Source organism: Mus pahari, chromosome 20, assembly GCF_900095145.1.
Source record: "Mus pahari chromosome 20, PAHARI_EIJ_v1.1, whole genome shotgun sequence".
Lineage (NCBI taxonomy): Eukaryota > Metazoa > Chordata > Mammalia > Rodentia > Muridae > Mus > Mus pahari.
The window spans coordinates 47,803,749-47,821,331 of NC_034609.1; the positions used below are offsets into that span (position 1 = coordinate 47,803,749).

At 48.3% G+C, this 17,583-nt stretch overlaps 1 protein-coding gene across 1 annotated transcript in view; it reads right to left on the bottom strand.

Annotated features, from left to right (window-relative positions):
- Ttc13 (tetratricopeptide repeat domain 13) overlaps positions 1-17,583 on the bottom strand; it is a 49,385-nt gene that overhangs the window by 11,483 nt on the left and 20,319 nt on the right. Inside the window, exons 5-13 of the mRNA XM_029532415.1 lie at positions 15,490-15,555; positions 13,878-13,970; positions 11,544-11,660; positions 10,726-10,836; positions 6,353-6,435; positions 4,965-5,106; positions 4,637-4,811; positions 1,155-1,311; positions 508-638 (exon numbers count right to left, since the gene is read on the bottom strand). Of these exons, the coding sequence (XP_029388275.1) occupies positions 508-638; positions 1,155-1,311; positions 4,637-4,811; positions 4,965-5,106; positions 6,353-6,435; positions 10,726-10,836; positions 11,544-11,660; positions 13,878-13,970; positions 15,490-15,555 (1,075 nt within the window). The remainder of the gene's footprint in view (positions 1-507; positions 639-1,154; positions 1,312-4,636; positions 4,812-4,964; positions 5,107-6,352; positions 6,436-10,725; positions 10,837-11,543; positions 11,661-13,877; positions 13,971-15,489; positions 15,556-17,583) is intronic.

A 17,583-nucleotide genomic window follows, 5' to 3' on the forward strand; every position in this document is an offset into this window, starting at 1 on the left:
TGGTTATGAGCCACCATGTGGTTGCTGGGATTTGAACTCAGGACCTTTGGAAGAGCAGTCGGGTGCTCTTACCCACTGAGCCATCTCACCAGCCCCAGAACCCTTTCCAAGGGGCCAATTCTCACCTTTCCTCTCAAGCCTGGGGGACCACATAAACAACAGGAAGCAGCTGGTGAGACCAAGCTTCCGATGACATGATTCACATTAAGGAGATCCACTGCAACCCAGCACAGCTTCCTACTGAAGCAGGCAGAGCCTTGAGTCCCTCCTCCCCGCTATAAAAAGGAAAGCTGCCTTGGCCTGATGGCAGTGAGGGATTGAGAGCCACACTCCGTATCTGCACATCGGTTAAGAGCCAAGCTGGAAGAACTCACTCAACTATCCTACACATCCGTGCTCTGGTCCTGTGGGAAGCTGAGGGCAGTAAACAATAATTTCTAAAGGAAGACGACACGGCTAAGAGACCCTGTTCCTGGGCTACGATTCCACTTCAAGTTCCCAGAATACCTCTGTGTATCCTCTTGTTGGGCAGGAACCCAGGTGTTTCATACTGCATCAGTGAGCCCAGGCGGTCAGCTACACAGATCAGCTCCTGGACTTCAGGCTTGTAGCCCTCGAAATTCTGATGTAACACATCCCTGCAGGAAATTTCAGAACAAGATAAGGACTTGTGTGGCACACCTGCATGGCATCACACCTGCATGGCATCACACCTGCAGGGCAGCACTGCCCCACTGGAGCTCAACTAAGACACACACAGGACTAGGCACAGCCAGCTTCACATCCCACCACACAATTGAAAGAAGCAATCTCTCTTTGCAAGTCATGGGCGCCCTGTTTGCTACCAGCACACCCTTACATAGCATATGTAGGGTCCAAGGTCCTCATTAGCATTTTTTCTATAAACTTCTCCAGACACACAGTGTGCAGGGCCTGACTATGTCTCATAACTGATATATTATAAAGGTGCCCAACATTCGTGTAGAAGTGACACAGGTAAGAAAGTCGCCCCCCCTCCCCCCCACAACACACACATGCAAAAGCAAAATGAGCCTCCAGTTGGGTTTCGGATGGCCGTGCCACCCACACAGCACAGCACTGAGCCTCCAGTTGGGTTGCAGATGGCCGTGCCACCCACACGGCACAGCACTTACCTGATGTGAGGCTGCAGGCCAGGCTGCTCTTCATAGCCGTCTATGAGAAAAGGCAGGTTCTTGGCCCAGTGGTCCTTGAAGCTGCCCGGTAGATCCGAGTCAATGTTATATTCCGTCAGAGGGGTATCGAGGTGTGCGTGCAGATATCGAGAATACTCTGTAGATAGGAAAGGAGCTGCCAAACCCAGACACTGCTCAAGAAGCCCTTGCCAGAGTGGGTCACCACGTGGACGCTTTGAACCACACTGTCCTTAACTGCAGGAATTCTGAAAGACAGCTTCAGGACTACAGAAGCCTGCTAGTGACAAGAACCAAGCGTACAGCAGCCAGCTTGGGTCTGCTCTGATTACATGTTAACCTTTCCATGAATGAAGCCAAAGAGCTTGTCTTTCTGTCTCAGAGCCTAAAACCCAAGGGAAACGTCAGGCCGAGCCTAGGATCCATCAGCTCTGACGGAGCAAGCAGGTGTGCGGGCTCACCACAGCCTGACTGACAGGTGTGCTTGCCCCTCAGGCTGTCATTCCCAGTGCCAGCGCTGCTAAGCCAGAGGAGAGTAAGGGACAAGCTGTCTGAAAGATGGCCCTCTGGGCTGTTGATGCTTGACTCAGTTGTTAGGAACTTCAGGATGGATGGAATAACACATGCATATCAGTCTATTTCCAACTATAAAGTCGATGAAGTCCAAACACTGATCAAGACTGGATAATAAAAGATGAGCACTCAAACTGAGATGTCCTGTGATTGTAAAACACACCCCAGGGGTTAAAGACCTAGAGCAAAAAAAAAAAAGATTTTTACTACTTTAAAAATGTGTGTGTATGTATGAGTGTGTATATCTGTAAATGTGTATATATATGCACATGTATATGTGTGTGCGCGTGAGTGTGAATGTGTATCTGAATGTGGATATATGCGTAACAGTGTAGGTTCCTTTGGAAGACAGAGATATTGGATCCTCCTGAAGCTGGTTACAGTGGCTCTAAACTGCCACATGTGGTTGCTGGGAACCACACTCAGGTCCTCTGGAAGAGTAGTTTTTCCCTATACCTAAGCCATAACATTTCTTAGAAGAGTCATGGTGACTCACACATGCAAGCTCAGCGCTCAGAAGGCTGAGATGGTCAGCAGGGCCTACAAGATGTGATGCTCTCTAAAAAGACAAGAAGAAAAAACAAACAAAAACCCTAACCAAGTTTCCTAGTAATTATATACTGAATTAAAATTTTAAATTGTTATTAAATTAGGTAAAACATTTTACCAAGTTACATCCACCTTCTTGTTTTTACATTTCTTTTAGATGTTTTCTCCATTTTTCTTATTTGGGGAACTGCATGTGTGTGCCATCGTGTGTGTGTGTGTGTGTGTGTGTGTGTGTGTAAGTCTGAGGACATACTGTAGGACACAGTTCTTTCTTGTCACCATGTGGGTCCTAGGGATGGAACTCAGCTGGACAGAGTTGGTGGCAAGTGTCTTTACTTGCTGAACCATCTTGCATGTTGTATGCTTCTATCTCTCTCTCTCTCTCTCTTTTTTTTTTTAAGATTTACTTATTTATTATATGTAAGATTTATTTATTATTATATGTAAGTACACTGTAGCTGTCTTCAGATGTGCTAGAAGAGGGCATCAGATCTCATTACAGATGGTTGTGAGTCACCATGTGGTTGCTGGGATTTGAACTTAGGACCCTCAGAAGAGCAGTCAGTGCTCTTAACCACTAAGCCATCTCACCAGCACTGCTTCTATCTCTTAATGTGGCTATTCCTAACTTAAATTTGCATGCACGGCTTGCTTTATTTTTCTCTGTTTTAGAATAATACTCTCAAAGGCTAATGAGAACAAAGGCAAAATATGTGGGTGTGCAGACAACAAACACCTTCCCTAATCAGTGGGGAGAATACATGTGTGTGCATACTGGAGGGCAACATGTTTATATGCTGAATAATATATGTATGCACTGGCTGGTCTTTGTCTACGTGACACAAACCTACACGTATCTTGGAAGAAGAAATCTTAACCGAGAAAATGTCTCAATAATATCAGTCTGTAGACAAGTATATACAGTACTGATTAATGATGGATGTGGAAGAGCCCCACCCACAGTAGGTGGTACCATTCCTGGGACAATGATCCTGAGGCCTGTCGGAAAGCAGGCTGTGCAAGCCATAAGGAGCAAGCCAGTAAACATTATTCTCCACAGCTTCTGCTTCAATTCCTGCCTCCAGGTTCCTGCCCTGACTTCCTTCAGTGATGGTCTAGGCTGACGAACTGAGCAGAATAAACCCTTTCCTCAATAAGCTGCTTTTAGTCATGGTGCTCTAACACAGCAATAGAAATCCTAAGACAATATGTATGTATACTGGAAGAGGTGTGTGTGTGGACACTGATGTGTGTGCGTGTGTATATATACATAGGAAGATGTTTATGTGAGTATACAGGAAGGTGTGGGGGGGAGGAAGATAGGTGTTAAAGAAGGTATGTGTGTATGTGTATGTGTGTGTGTGTGTGTGTGTGAACAGTAAAGCATGTATGTGTGAGAGAGAAGATGTGTTTATGTATGTATAGGAGATGTGTGTGTACACATGAAGATGTGTGCGTGCGTGTGTGTCCATGTGTGTGTAAATAAGAATTGTTTCTGTATGTGTGCATAGAAAATGTGTGTATGTGTATAGGGAGATATGGTGTGTGTATAGCAAGATGTGTGTGCACATGAGTATGTGTGTGCATAAGATGTGTGTACATATAAAGAGTTTGTGTACATAAGAAGATGTGTGTACCTAGGAAGTTATGTGTGTACAGGAAAATGTATACGTATACATAAGATGTATGTGTGCATAGAAAGGTGTGGGTATATGTAGGAAGATATGTGTATACATATGAAGACAAATGTGTGTACAAAGAATGTGTGTATACAAAAGAAGATGCGTGTGCACACATAAGGTGTGCATGTGTACATACAAAGAAGTGTGTATACTGGAAGATGTGTGGGGATGCTTTGGAAGGTACGCATATGTGTACACTTGAAGATGTATATGGAGAAAAAGCAAGTCTGTGTCTAATTCAAGAACTGCTTCCTTTCTACCCAGACTGGGTCTTTCTGACACAGGAGGACGTGACATAACAGAATGAAGGGCCAGAGATGCCAGGTCACTAACTCTAAACAATGAAACCTCCATGCAAGGCCTTTTCCTGTCCTTCAGTGAACTGAGAGGGTGTAAAACACTCTTTCAACAATGAATTGCACATCTAAGAAGTGTGTTTTTACTCAGGCCAAGCTTTTCTGAGTTTTACAAGCCTTGTAGATAAGGTAGAAAGAACATCAGGCCTGTCTTAGAAGACACTGAGGACCCTGGTCCCGAAACCTCCAGCAACAAGACGCTAGGGACAGGATGCCCACCCCCAACTCTACCACCTCCCAGGAGCAGTAGGACGCCCACAGCATTGAGCATGGATGTGGAACACTCCTACCAGTGTCTGCTTACCTCGCAGATACTTCACCCTCAGGTACTCTGGGCTAGCCTTCTGGCCAGGAAGAGGATCATTCAGCATAACTTTCGTTTGTGCTTTAATTCCTTCATAAAACTGCCCCATGGCCACATGGCTGAGCCCCTTCATGTACTGGCACACTTCGTTGTATGGTTCCAGTTGCAAGCAGCGCTGTAGTTTAGGACAAATGGCTGAGTTAGTGGCACACGGGTCAGGACTGCTGCTCCCACTACCCAGAAGCCCTCCTTTCAGGTGAGGTAGGTCCACTGAACTCTGAGGAACAAGCAGAATCCAGCGATGGCTCTGCCTGCTGCTGAGGCTCACCTTGAAGTTCTTCAGGGCCTCCTGCAGGCTGCCGTGGTGGTAGAGCATCATCCCCCGGAGCTGCAGAGTCTGCACGTGGTTCTGGTTGAGCAGCAGGGCCTTCTGGAAGCTCTCAGTGGCTGCTTCAAAGTTGCCCAGTTCTCTGAGGATTGGACAACCGTGGTGAGCAGCAATGGTAGCACTGGAGTGCAGTGCTGAGAGCTCGTGAGGTGTGAGGGAGGGCGTGTCTCTGGCTACCTGAACACCTCACACACAGTCACAATCTTCACACCACTTGGTAATCTAACACACTACAGGAAGTTTATGTGCTTTGATTTCTCTAGGAAAAATGAACTTACTGATTTCCAAAACCAGATGTGTATTCAAACTCCTCCCCTAGTTCATTAACAAGTGCCAACCTCGAGAATGGCACTGGGGGAACATTCTTCCCATTCTAGGGGAAAGTACGTGGACCATGATCACAGAAAATGTCAAACCCATAGGATTAAAACTGTATCCCTTTGGTCTCTGAAGTCACTTCAGTGAACTTCTAGTAAATCATCATGTAGTTTGAAATTTTGAAGGAAAAAAAAAGAGATTATACTTCAGACATTAAATCCTTCCAGAATGGAAAAGATTGCTACCAACCAATTTCCTTTTTACATATTAAGCTTTTCCCAAAGGATGGGAACAGTCTGTATACCAACTTCCTATAAATGAGAAATATTTTTTAAAGACACAATGTGTACTTCCATCTTTAAAATCACTTTATATGGTTGCTTCCAACCTACTTTCAATGTGTATTCCTGACAATTCTGTAGAGCAGGAGGAGAAATACCACCCCTTAAATCCCAGATAAATCTCCTCTCAGCTAGTGTGAGAGAAGTCTTCACAAACCGTCCTATCACACAAGTAAGCTCTCCACGTGAGGGTGGAATTTTGCTAGTTCTCTTACAGCCTCTCTCCTGTAGCTACAATGGCTCCTTCACAGGCTAGGATCCCAGAGAGCCTATCTACCCTGGCACCCTGCAGAGTCCACTGATAATCATGTCGCCTACCTTTCTGCTCAGAGTGAGGCTGCTCTAACAGTGGAGCAACACTCAAAACCAAAAGGAGAGGGTCCAGCCAGAGCTTCTGGAAGCGGCCTGACTTTCCTGAGATGGGAATCCACCACCACACCGCCTGGCAAATGGTGAGGGTGTCAATCACCCAGCACCCCTGAGTGCCAGGCACACCACCAATCTGTAGGGACTGACACCCTCTGAGAGTCTGAGAGCGGTGCACACGGACAGGGCTCCTATACGGTGACACAGACCAGGGGTCCTGACACGGGGCTCCCTCACATGATTTCAAAACCTAAAGTGGTCATCTTTTCTGAGAGACTCCCGTCTCAGTCCACTGCCACTCACCTGTAGGCCTGTCCCAGACTTTTATATGCATCGATAAAGTCAACTTTCTGTTTCAGAGCTTCTTTGAAGGCTTCAATGGCTTCCTGTGGAAGGTATGCAGAAGATGAGCCCATTTACCGAACTCCATCTGAATTAGTACAGGGTTACACATATGCTACGCCTGTCTCTGCAAGAATTATCTTAGATAAGTCCGAGAAGGCAGGCAGTGATCTGTGGGGAGGCTCTGACCCTAACGGTAAACAAATGTATGTCTGTAAGACAGTTCAGCAGGACCCGGAGGGCTAATGATTTCATCTTCATAACAACACTTCTTCAATCCATAATAGTCTAATGAACCAAGGAAACTCAACAGCTCTATGAGATTATTCAAAATGATAGCCTGCTGCACTTAAACTGAGTCAACAAGATAGATAGATTAATATACATCGCACATGAAAAAAGAAAAGAAAAAAGAAAGAAAAGGCTTCTGGCTCGGTGGGGATTCCTTGGATCTAACAGTGCAAGAAAACAGGGCTGGAGAGATGGCTCAGAGGTTAAGAGCACTGATTGCTCTTCCAAAGGTCCTGAGTTCAAATCCCAGCAACCACATGGTGGCTCACAACCATCTGTAATGAGATCCAATGCCCTCTTCTGGTGCATCTGAAGACAGTTACAGTGTACTCACATATAATAAATAAATAAATAAATCTTAAAAAAAAAAAAAAAGAAAGAAAGAAAAGAAAAAAAAGAAAACAACCCACGAGGCTAGAGCAGTGGGCTCAGCTGGCACAGTGCAGCAGTAATAAGTGGCTGAGGCCCTGTGCTGTGGGCTCTGAGAGGAATCTAAGGCACATTGCACCCACACAAATCCTCATATGAGAGGTGCCTCTGGAGGGTACCACTCTGTTTAGAGCTAGTCACTACACCTGCACATGTAGATTCACTGCACCTGCACATGTGGACCCACTGCAACTGCACACATGGACTCACTACACCTGCACACGTGGACCCACAACACCTGCACATGTGGACCCACTACACCTGACTGTACCTGCACACGTGGACCCACTACACCTGACTGTACCTGCACCCGTGGACCCACTGCATCTGCACTTTTGCATGACATCACTGTTACTATAATAAAAAGTATAAACACATCACGCTTTCCCAGGCACAGGACAAATGGTGCTAAGCAGCTACGGAAACTTTAAGAAAAAGACCTGACTTGAGACAACACCACTTCTGTCCAACTAGGTGTTGGTGGGAGAGAGCTGCTGCCGCCACCATGTGCCTTGCACATGGTAGGCGCTCAGTAAGTATTTGATGACTTGCAAGGCTTCTGCCTCTGCATCCAGGCTCCATGTAGATGGAGGGCGGCATGGCCAGAGGGGTTGGTTTCAGCCTTCTCTGAAGCAATGGTGGGAAAGAACAGCTGAGGGGCTCTCACAACACTGAATGTAGCTACTCAAGTGGCCTAGTCTGAATCTTTTAGAGCTTTTATAATACTTCAAGTCAACAAACACATATTGAGTGCCTACTGTGTACCAGAGCCAGTGCGAGGTATTGAGGGGTGGGTACGAGACGAGCAAATCACTACCTCTGCCCTCTAAGAACAGCCTCGTTAGAATAGGAAGCGGGTTATGGGATGGGTTATCAGCATAAATGTCATAAGCTACAGCCGAGACAGGGGTGAGGCCCTGGGAAGGAGGAGAGCTCCCTAGTCTAAGGGCTGAGCAGCAGTGCAGGGAGACGGCACAGTGTGTACTGTGCACATCTCCGACACAGGAGTGCTGGGAAATCCCAACAGCACACAAGGGTGTGAGTGGAGAGAGACAACGAACCTAGCTGGTCCTGCCCAGGTTCCCCAGGGCCCTGGGGAAAGGGTGGTAACTGTGGCAGCGCAACAGTGGGGCGCTGGTCAAGAGATAATGAAAGGTCAAGGTGAGCGTCCCTGAGGAGGGAAAGACAGGTAGATTCAGAGACATTTCTGAAGGCAGACAGGGTCTAGTGGTAGTGGGTGAGGCAGGCAAGTGTAGTGGCCACCGCAGGAAGGGCAGGAGGGCAGAGGGAGGGGGCTGGGGCATGTTAAGCCTGCAGTGTCTGTGGACATCCAGGGGAGATGCCCAGCAGGCATCTGCTGCCCACTCCACTTACAGCATGCGTGGACGCCACAGTTCTTCAGAGTCTGATTCTCTTCAGCTTTTAAGGGTCTTTGGTTTCAGGTTCCTGCCTAAGCTCTGCTCAGCTCTCTACCTCACTCTGCCAAAGAGGGACATAGCAGAATCAAGATTTTAAGCCATTGGGAACAAGAGACTAGCTCACGAAAGGCAACCTCTAGGTACGTAACCTGCTTCAGAACCATTGGCTTGGTCAGTGCCACCATTTCCACTCCACCATCACCATCCTCACCGGCCACTAGGCAGCCATCACTGGGCTACTCCCAACAGCTCAAGGTGAAAAGCTTAAAATGTACTTAAGGCATGGACTAAATGAACAAAAAATTCTTGCTGTCATACGCCAAGGGTAGAGCCACCACACTGGACAGCTGTGTGACGTGCCTGGCCAAGTACGGTGGCGCTCATGGGAAATCAGCATACAAGAAAGCCGAGGCAGGAGAGTTACAAAGTAAAGACTGGCTCGAGCTGCAGTCAAATCATATAAATAAAAGGCTATAAGATGTTTAATATCTTTCCATGAAGGGTTCTTGTGAAATTAAAAAGTCACCTCCTTAATTAATTTCTAGACTGTCATCGGCCTGAACAGATCCACTTTATGGTATAAAAATGTGTGTTCAAGCCCACTGCCAAGTCTAATGCTGTGTGTCTGCAAATACCAGGGCTCATTCTTTTGGTCCATAATTCACGTAGCCTGCATCTACACCTCACAAGAATGTGGGTGGGACGAGGGATTAGGTGCAACCCCGTGACCTGCTTGGACAGATAAACCAACACAAAGTGCTCCCATCACTTGGCCCGCTGTCCCACGTATGTTGACTCAGCATGGCAGGAGGGACCCAGTGACCTGGGAAGGCCCACTTACTGAGGGACTCGAACGCTCAGTCAAAGCAGTGCCCAGGCTCTTGTCGTGGAGATCTGGATAAAGCAAACCAAGTCTCACTCTTTGAGCCTGTTTGAGACTGCCCCTGTGACTGCTCAGCTCCGTCTCACGGAGAGTGCATGTGCTGGTGTACGCTTCCCTTCGAGAAGTACTCATACTATGGACTGGATGGTCTTTTCCATGGGCCCCGAGGCTGCCTCTGTGCATCGTGGTGGCCCAAACCTTTCACTTCCAGAGGCTGTGAGGAAAGATACAGAATGGAAGGGAGCTGCCTAGTGGGAGGCACAGCCCGGTGTGAGTCCTGGACCCTTGCAGGCAGCTCTGCGCCTACAGGGAAGCCTTTTCTCTCAGACATCCTGGGCACTTGCACGTAGGATATGAAGAATATATAAAGAACTGGCAAATTCTTTGTCTTTTGATTTTCACTTTGACGCGAGTTCTTAAAAAGCATGCATAAAACATAGATTATATTTTTTCCTGATAAAATTACTGTAATACTTTTCTCATGGGATGCTACCAGACTCGGGGGGCACTTTGGGAAGAGACAGAAGGTGGTGCCTACTTTATGGATATGCAAGAAGCCAAGAGAGCTCAGCTACGTGTCTAGCAGGTGGTTAGGGCTCAGAGCAAGGGCACAGATTCTTTCAGGCTTCTCTGGTGGCCTGTGACAGCTAACACAGGTGGCTTTTACAGGTGCTGTCACTACCTCACGCTGTGTAGGAACTGGTAATGAACCCCGAGCGTTTCAGAGCTGTGCATGGCCAGATGTGAAGACGAGTAGCTAGCGGACGGACAGGATGTGGGTACACAGGACAGTGTGTGAGGCAGAACTTTCTGTGTGGTGAGATGCTCATTCTTCTTGCTTAACACTCCCCATCCTGGGCTGGGAACATTAGTTAGCCTTCAACACTGGGCTCAAGGCCACCATCTCTGCCCAGGATGGCTTTATCATACAGTGTGGTCTCCAACAAGGAACTGGCTATGTGTAACTCTCAGGCCGGCCTACCTTCCATCCTGTGGCTTGGATTACCCTGTACTAGGGTACCAGGAGTACCCGTGGCCTTGTTGGCACTGTGACTCAGGCAGGGGAGGTAGGAACTCTGATCCTTGGCTACTGGCAAAGCCTGCGGCATAGCGGGGATCCCCACAGAGACACAAGGATGTGGAATGGAGTGCCCAGGAAGAAGCAACACACACACACACACACACATACACACACACACACTGCTAAGAAACCAGCAACATCATTTTGAGATGCATCGGATCCATTCCTCTAAGTCTCCCTCCCCACAAGCGAAGCAGGCACAGCAGCGCAGGCGCAGGCAGCGCAGCTTCACCTTCAGAAGTCCTCTGTGAAAGAAAGTTAGGCCTTTGTACAGCATGGCTGTGGGCTGGTTTCTGTTCAGCTCCAAGGACTGCTGAAAGTCCTCGTGGGCTGTCGCGTAGTCCTATGGAGAGGAGGAGGAGGAGAGATAAGATTGTCTTTGTTAGAATCTGGAATGTTCTCTGCTGTGGATGGACAGAAGGCAAAACCTCAGCGGGTCCTGGGCCCTTCCTGGCCTTGAAGGAAACACCACGGCGAAGGGGTCCAGCCAAACTAGTACTTCTTGCCTTGTTAACCGCTAAGTGGTGTTCAAAGAGGCTTAATGTTAGTCCTTCATCTCAACCTTTCCAGGACCAACCAGACCATCTTTTCCACACTGGACACCTCTGAAATGAACAGGCTGTGGTGCAGCCACACTGTGTGTTAAGCTGTGGCTCTGATCTATATGCACACTGTTAAAGTACACTGATGGTCTAGGAGCCACTGTCAGAGAAACAGACTCTTGCTGGATTTGGGCCACCTAAAAAGAAGGGTCTGCAGACCTGACAGGTTCAGACTGAGAACTGGACGAATTCAAGTTGTACCTCCAAGTAGAAGCGACAAACCAAACTGTAAGCGTTTCGTGCCAGTCTAGAATTGACGCTGCTGACAGCCTAGTTGTGAAACCATGACTGGCTCTGATTATTCTCTATTGCATTTAATTTTTGCCAAAGACGGTGCTCTCTCGGCTGCCTTGTAGCACTGACATTAAACTGAGCCCGTTCTAGCAAGGAGCAGCTGCTGAGATGATGGGAGAAGTGAGGTGTGGACCAATCTTTACGGGGCAATCACCTCAGATATGAAGTACAAGGTCCCCCGGTGTCGGTACAGCCGTGCCGAGGGCTGAAGCTGAATAGCTTTAGTGAGATCATTTACGGCTTCGTTAATTCGTCCCAGAGGGGACAGAATCTAGAAATCCAAAACATGCAATCAGGAAAAACTCCCAGGACCAGCCCTACACTGTCCGTGTTTTAACTGTCCCACTCCATCGAGCCGCACACCACTCACAACGCTCGCTGTAGCAGGCTGCGAGCCATAGCCTCATGCACGCACAGGTGGATGCTCAGAAGGGCCACTATCTCTGTTTAGCAAGGGGAGACGGGGAAGTGGCTCAAGCAACCGCCCTGCTACTGTCTTCACCCTGGGCGTACCAGATTCTTGAAATGAGAACCCTTTACTTATGCTACGTCCACTTTTTAAGTAAAACCCTGGCACATGCACATCCAACTGCTGGGACAGAGACTAGTCCCTGGCAGCCACAGTCCCTGTGGGAGGGAGAGCCGAAGGGTACGTCCTAGGATCCCAGGTGCCTTGTCAGCCCCAAGCTCATCAGCCACACTCAGCAGCATCACAGGGAAATTGTCTGCCTGTTTGAGGAGCCCCCTACAGCCATCACTGAGTCACTGTGGCCCAGGCAGCACAGTAACATCAATGGGAGCCCAGCACCCAGAAGGAAGTCACTGAGAGAGAAGAAAACCCCAGTGGGCCCATGTCCATGCACCTGACCCCAAGCTACCGTCCTTCCAGTAGGTCTCTGTCCAGCGTACTCTAGGGAAGGGCATGTTCACCCTGTGTCACTAACTGGCCACCTGCTCTGCAAGAGCCCACCACAGACTCAGGTGGGCCCAGCCCAAACATTAGCAGTTGCTTCCAATGCAGGAGATGGACACAAGGCCCTGATCTCACCCCTGGAAGGGGTGGGGCTACCACTTGGAATGAAAAGCATCCTTCTCTGCTTATTGACCTCCTAGGTAAGAACGATCAGATCTTGGCACAACTGTCAATATCTAAAGTCATGGTTAATATACTTTTATAAAATACAGATTTTTTTTTTGTATTATTTGCATTTGTATTTGCAAGAGCAAAGCGTTCTTCAAATTACCTCTAAGGCAGACAAAGGCAGGCTGCAATTTAGCGCTGAAGATCACGATGCAGTGATTGCTGTAACTGTCATAAATATTGCTACGTATCATTTAGATAATAGAAAACTACTGTTCTAATCACCAATCTCATTTTAGATGAGCAATTAGCTTTTTCTTAGATATGCAAATATTTAAAACCTACAAGTCTTAGCTGAATTCTTAGCTTATCAGAGTCATTTCAGACATCCCCAGCGTCCTGAGAGAAACACCAGTGAGCCCACCCAGAGCTGGTGAGACACAGTGGCCAGCCCAAGCACCATTCAAGAGCCCCTTGCTGTGGGGACAATACTACAGCCATCTAGTCCAATAGTAAGACCCAAGACGGACAGGAAAGGAACTAAAGCACTGAGAAGGATTAGATTAAAACCAAGTCCCCAACGCAACATAAAATTCTTAGAGACTGAGATCTCAAATGCTACAACGTAAGGATAAGACCTCTAGACGGAGTCTCGGGGCGATTGAGCACTGTGCTCCTGTACTTGCTATATTTCCTGGGAGAGACAGGGGAGAAGAAGTCAATCCGTATCAAAAAGCCGACTGCATTCAGACCAACCACACGAGCACGTGTGACCCGACTGCCCAGAAGTACTGTAAGAACGTGGATTTAAAGCCACGAAGGGAGTCCTGGCGCTCCCCTGCTCCTGCTGTCCGAAAGCCTCAGCCCCACGGGCCTGGCATACTCGCCCAGCTTCTGGTGTCCACTCGGCAGATGCTACGGGCGCTCCCCCAGGCCTGTCTCCACCTTGAGATCTGTAGCAAACCTCCCTGTTCCTGGTGCCTTTGGAGGCAGGCCCGCCACCCAGCAACTGCACACGGGCTGCACGCTGTTCATTTGCTTACTCTTCCCCCTCCCTTCCAGAACAGCGGGACAGCCGCTTCCAAGAGCTACACAGTTCAGGTTCTTCAACCCACTAGCCACTTTGGTTAAACTGTGTGTGTCACTTGTATCTGCAATATGGTGTATGGTATCTCTTTAATGAGTGTCCTCGGGACCACGCTTTCACACTCAGCACCATTCTCATTCATTGCCTCAAGAGCACCACTCGCGCCGCAGCTGCCTGGTAACCACCACCATGCTCACAGGGCCTCGGGAACACAATTCAGTGTAAAGGAGCATTACAAATTACAATGGTAATAATGTAATATCAGCTTCCAAGTTTCAGCTAATTCAATAAGGGAGAGAGAGAAAGAAAACCACACTCACTTCAGCTCGCTGCTCAAATACCTCTGGACGGTCAGGTTCCAAGGCAATTACTCGGCTCAGTTCAAACAAAGCAAGCTCAGCGTTCTTAATGTCCTTGAAAAGGTATTAGCTTAGTGTGAGACACACTGCTGCATGGACAGTGGCAAGATCTTCTGAGACACTGGCGGTGTAGTCTCCAGAGAAGCCGCTGCTTGGAGATGAACACGACCTGGGGTCTGCATCGGTGCCCTGCTGCCAGGTCTGCTCAGGGACCACACCCAGGTCTCCCCACCCCACAGGGTGGCAAGCTGAACCTGGACGCTTATCACAAGCTCACAGAGGGCAGATAGTATCTAAACGTAACCTAGGTCATCTCCAGGGGGGGCACCACATGGGTGCCAACCTGGGAAACGGCACCCACCAGCTTTCTGTCAGAGAGGGGCAGAAAAATGCCAAGTGTTGACCAAAACCAGGAACCCGGGACCTATTTGACCGGCCTAGCTAAGTTCGCTTCTGCATGCATAGGCTGGTTTTATGCTTAAAAATGTACACTTAAGCCTCCACTAAAGACAAGTTACATGTTGAGCAGCAAAATTTAGACAGACGGGGACAGTAAGCACCTGAGGTGACATATGACCGAAATAGTCTTGAACCATCAATACCATGGTTACCAAGGCTGGGTTCATCTGGGTCCCCTGTGTCTCAGAAGGGTACGATTATAACTGTCATATCAATTTTCTCCAAGCCAGTACCAGCTTAGCAGAATTTTTATACTTTAATAAATTTTAATTAAAATATTTAATAAAATGTTAAAGACTGATGTTTTCAATGTAAATGTTACAAAAATTATATTTCTCCCTCTGAGTTCTATCTCATATGACTGTCTGTAGTAGAGAATCACACAAGGGTTTGTGTACAGCACTCTATGCATGCTGATCTTAAGGGCACCGCCAACTCACTGAACGGGTCAGCACTCTTACATTCTAATGAACAGGGCTCACCACCGGCTCCACTACCTTTCTCAGGGGAATAAAGGGAACAAGTTACTCGTGGCTACAAAGACTTTTCCCTATCTGCAAAATACCTAAAATGTAGCAAATATAAATGTCTCGGCTAGGCATGGTGGCCCACCCCTTGGATCCCAGCATTTGGGAGGCAGAGGCAGGCGGATCTCTGTGATTTTGAAGCCAGCCTGGTCTCCAGAGTGAGTTCCAGGACAGCCTGGGATACATGGAAAAAAATCTCATCTCAAAAAAAAGAAAAAAAATCAAAATAAGCAAATAATAATGTCACATAGTTTTAAAAAAATGTTCTTTCATCCCACCTGCCGCACTGTAAAAGGACCCCAGGCTGGAGGGTCCCACTGTGACAACATATCCTTGTCTCAGTGTGGTCAGTGAATGTTCTGAGAACACAGATCTCTGGCTTTTCCTGTGGCCAGCTCATCACTGACCTGGAAGACACAGGGGAGCCTGGTCCCCCACCTTCTAGCCATGGCACCTGGGGTGACCAACCACCCTTCTTTTTCATCTGTGTCCTGGCAGAGCTGACTGAATGAGAAGCAGTTCAGACAAAGGCTTGGGTGCGGCAAGCCGTGTGGGCGCGGTGGCAAGCGTGACTAGTACATACTCACATGTAGTCCCTTCTTTCCATAGGCTATCCCTCGGCCATAAATTGCACTAACCAGATCAGGCTCCTCCTAGTCAGACCAAAACAGAAACACGTCAAAAACTAGAAACAAAAAACAAAAACAAAAACAAAAACAAAACAAGGGTCAGTTTCTGCTTAAAGCTAATTAATACTTCAAGAGGCAGCTCTGTATCTTTACACCACTGTGACCCTAGGTGCCGCTGCAGTCCCAGATCTGAAACCTGTCACCACAGAAGCTCACCGAGGAAATGGGCTCAGAGACTTAACTGCCCTGGAGGGACACAGGGGAGGGACCTCGCACTGCTGAGCTAGCTCACTGCACAGCCTCTCTCTAACTGGCACAGCAGCAACCACATTGCACAGAGGACCTGGGAGCTCAGGGATCAGGGAGGTGTGAACACGTGATATCCTCGTGCCCATCTGTGCTGCCATGACTGAGCCTGATGAGGCAGAGTCCCCTCAGCCACAGGGAGAGTAGCAATGCCCTCCAGAATGTGCTGAGGAGTCATGGGAATGATATCTGACTCGGTAGCCCTCTCTCCTATTCTTCCACTACTGCCTGCAGTCCCTCCACAGAGGCCCTGCCGACACGCTAGAGCGTGCCCTCTCCTCTGGGTGGGTGGAATACCTGCTTAAGCTGAGCCTCTGCCTCAGTCATCTCCTTTCTGGATGCTTTGCCACAAAATCCTGGTCCAACTTGAAGAGCTGCACAGAACCACCCTGGGCTGGGCCCGTCAGAGGGGACTACGCCGCTCAGCCTCTGGCCTGAGGCCTGTGTCTACCCACACTACTGACAAGAGCACGTCCACAGCCGTGCTGGTAAATGCAGACAGGTAAAGGGGAAGACACTATGCACTCAATCCTTAGAGCTGCTTCCACAGGATGAGGACCTGTGGTCCAGGGGCCAAGACAGCAAGCGGCCACACTATGCAGAAAGTCACAGAGACTCAATAACTGTCCTGCTGGTTTCCCCTGAGGCCACTGGAGACACAACAAAGTCAGGCCTGTGATCCGAGCAGTGGGGAGGACAGGCAGGAGAAAAGTGAATTTGAGGCTAACCTGGGCTTTATGGTAAGGACCTACCCCAAAACAATGGCAACCCAAAAGATCTGCAGAGAGAGGCAACAAGAATAGGCTAGACTCTGGTGAACTCCCGTGGCAGAAACCTGCTTGGGTCCCTCCTGGTTTTGTAACCTGTTGTCTGTAATCACTGTGTACCTACATGAAGATTGTGTATCTGCTAAGGAGGAAGAAGGCCAAGTGCCAGGGTCACTTTAATCTGTTGTCTGTAATCACTGTGTACCTACATGAAGATTGTGTATCTGCTAAGGAGGAAGAAGGCCAAGTGCCAGGGTCACAGGGGTTCTGATGACATATAAGATGACATCTTAGAGCAATCCATGTCCCTAGCAGGTGACTACAGGCACTGTGTGCACAGGAGAAACCCCAGAATAGCAGAGACACTTCTGACAGGTGAAAGCCACACATGACCCCATCCATGTTCCTGAGAGCATGTGTCCCTTTTGGTTATTTAAAACAAACATCTGTGTAGTCATCCACAAACAGAAGACACATTGTAAGCAAGACATACTACAGGAAACCAACAAGAACCACACCTTTCCTGTGAATAATGAACCCCACGCTCAAACAGGAAGGAAAAGCAGGCGCTGCAGAGGGCACACAGGTGGGGAAGGGAGCTGCCGTGGTGCAGGGGGGTGGAGAAAGGCCAGAGGACCGAAAGGAATACTGCCTGCCTGCGTCAGCAGAGATTTTCGTCCAGAGGCGACGTGAGAACAGAACAATAGTTTGGCCTGGAGAGGGTCTAGACAACTGCTCACCTCGGTCTCACAGGAGCCCCGGGCTCCTTGTACTTGGGCTCAAACCTAAGACAACATCTCAGTGGACAACAGGCTGGGGCTCAGATTTGGTATGGCTCGAATGTACCAAACAAACAGTCTTCTACAATGAACAGTTTACTGTAGGTGACCATATACTGAGTCAGAAACAGGTAGAAAACAGTTACCCTATGGATGTGCCCAGCTTCACCTGATGCTGAAGCTGGCTCTCAGTGACACAC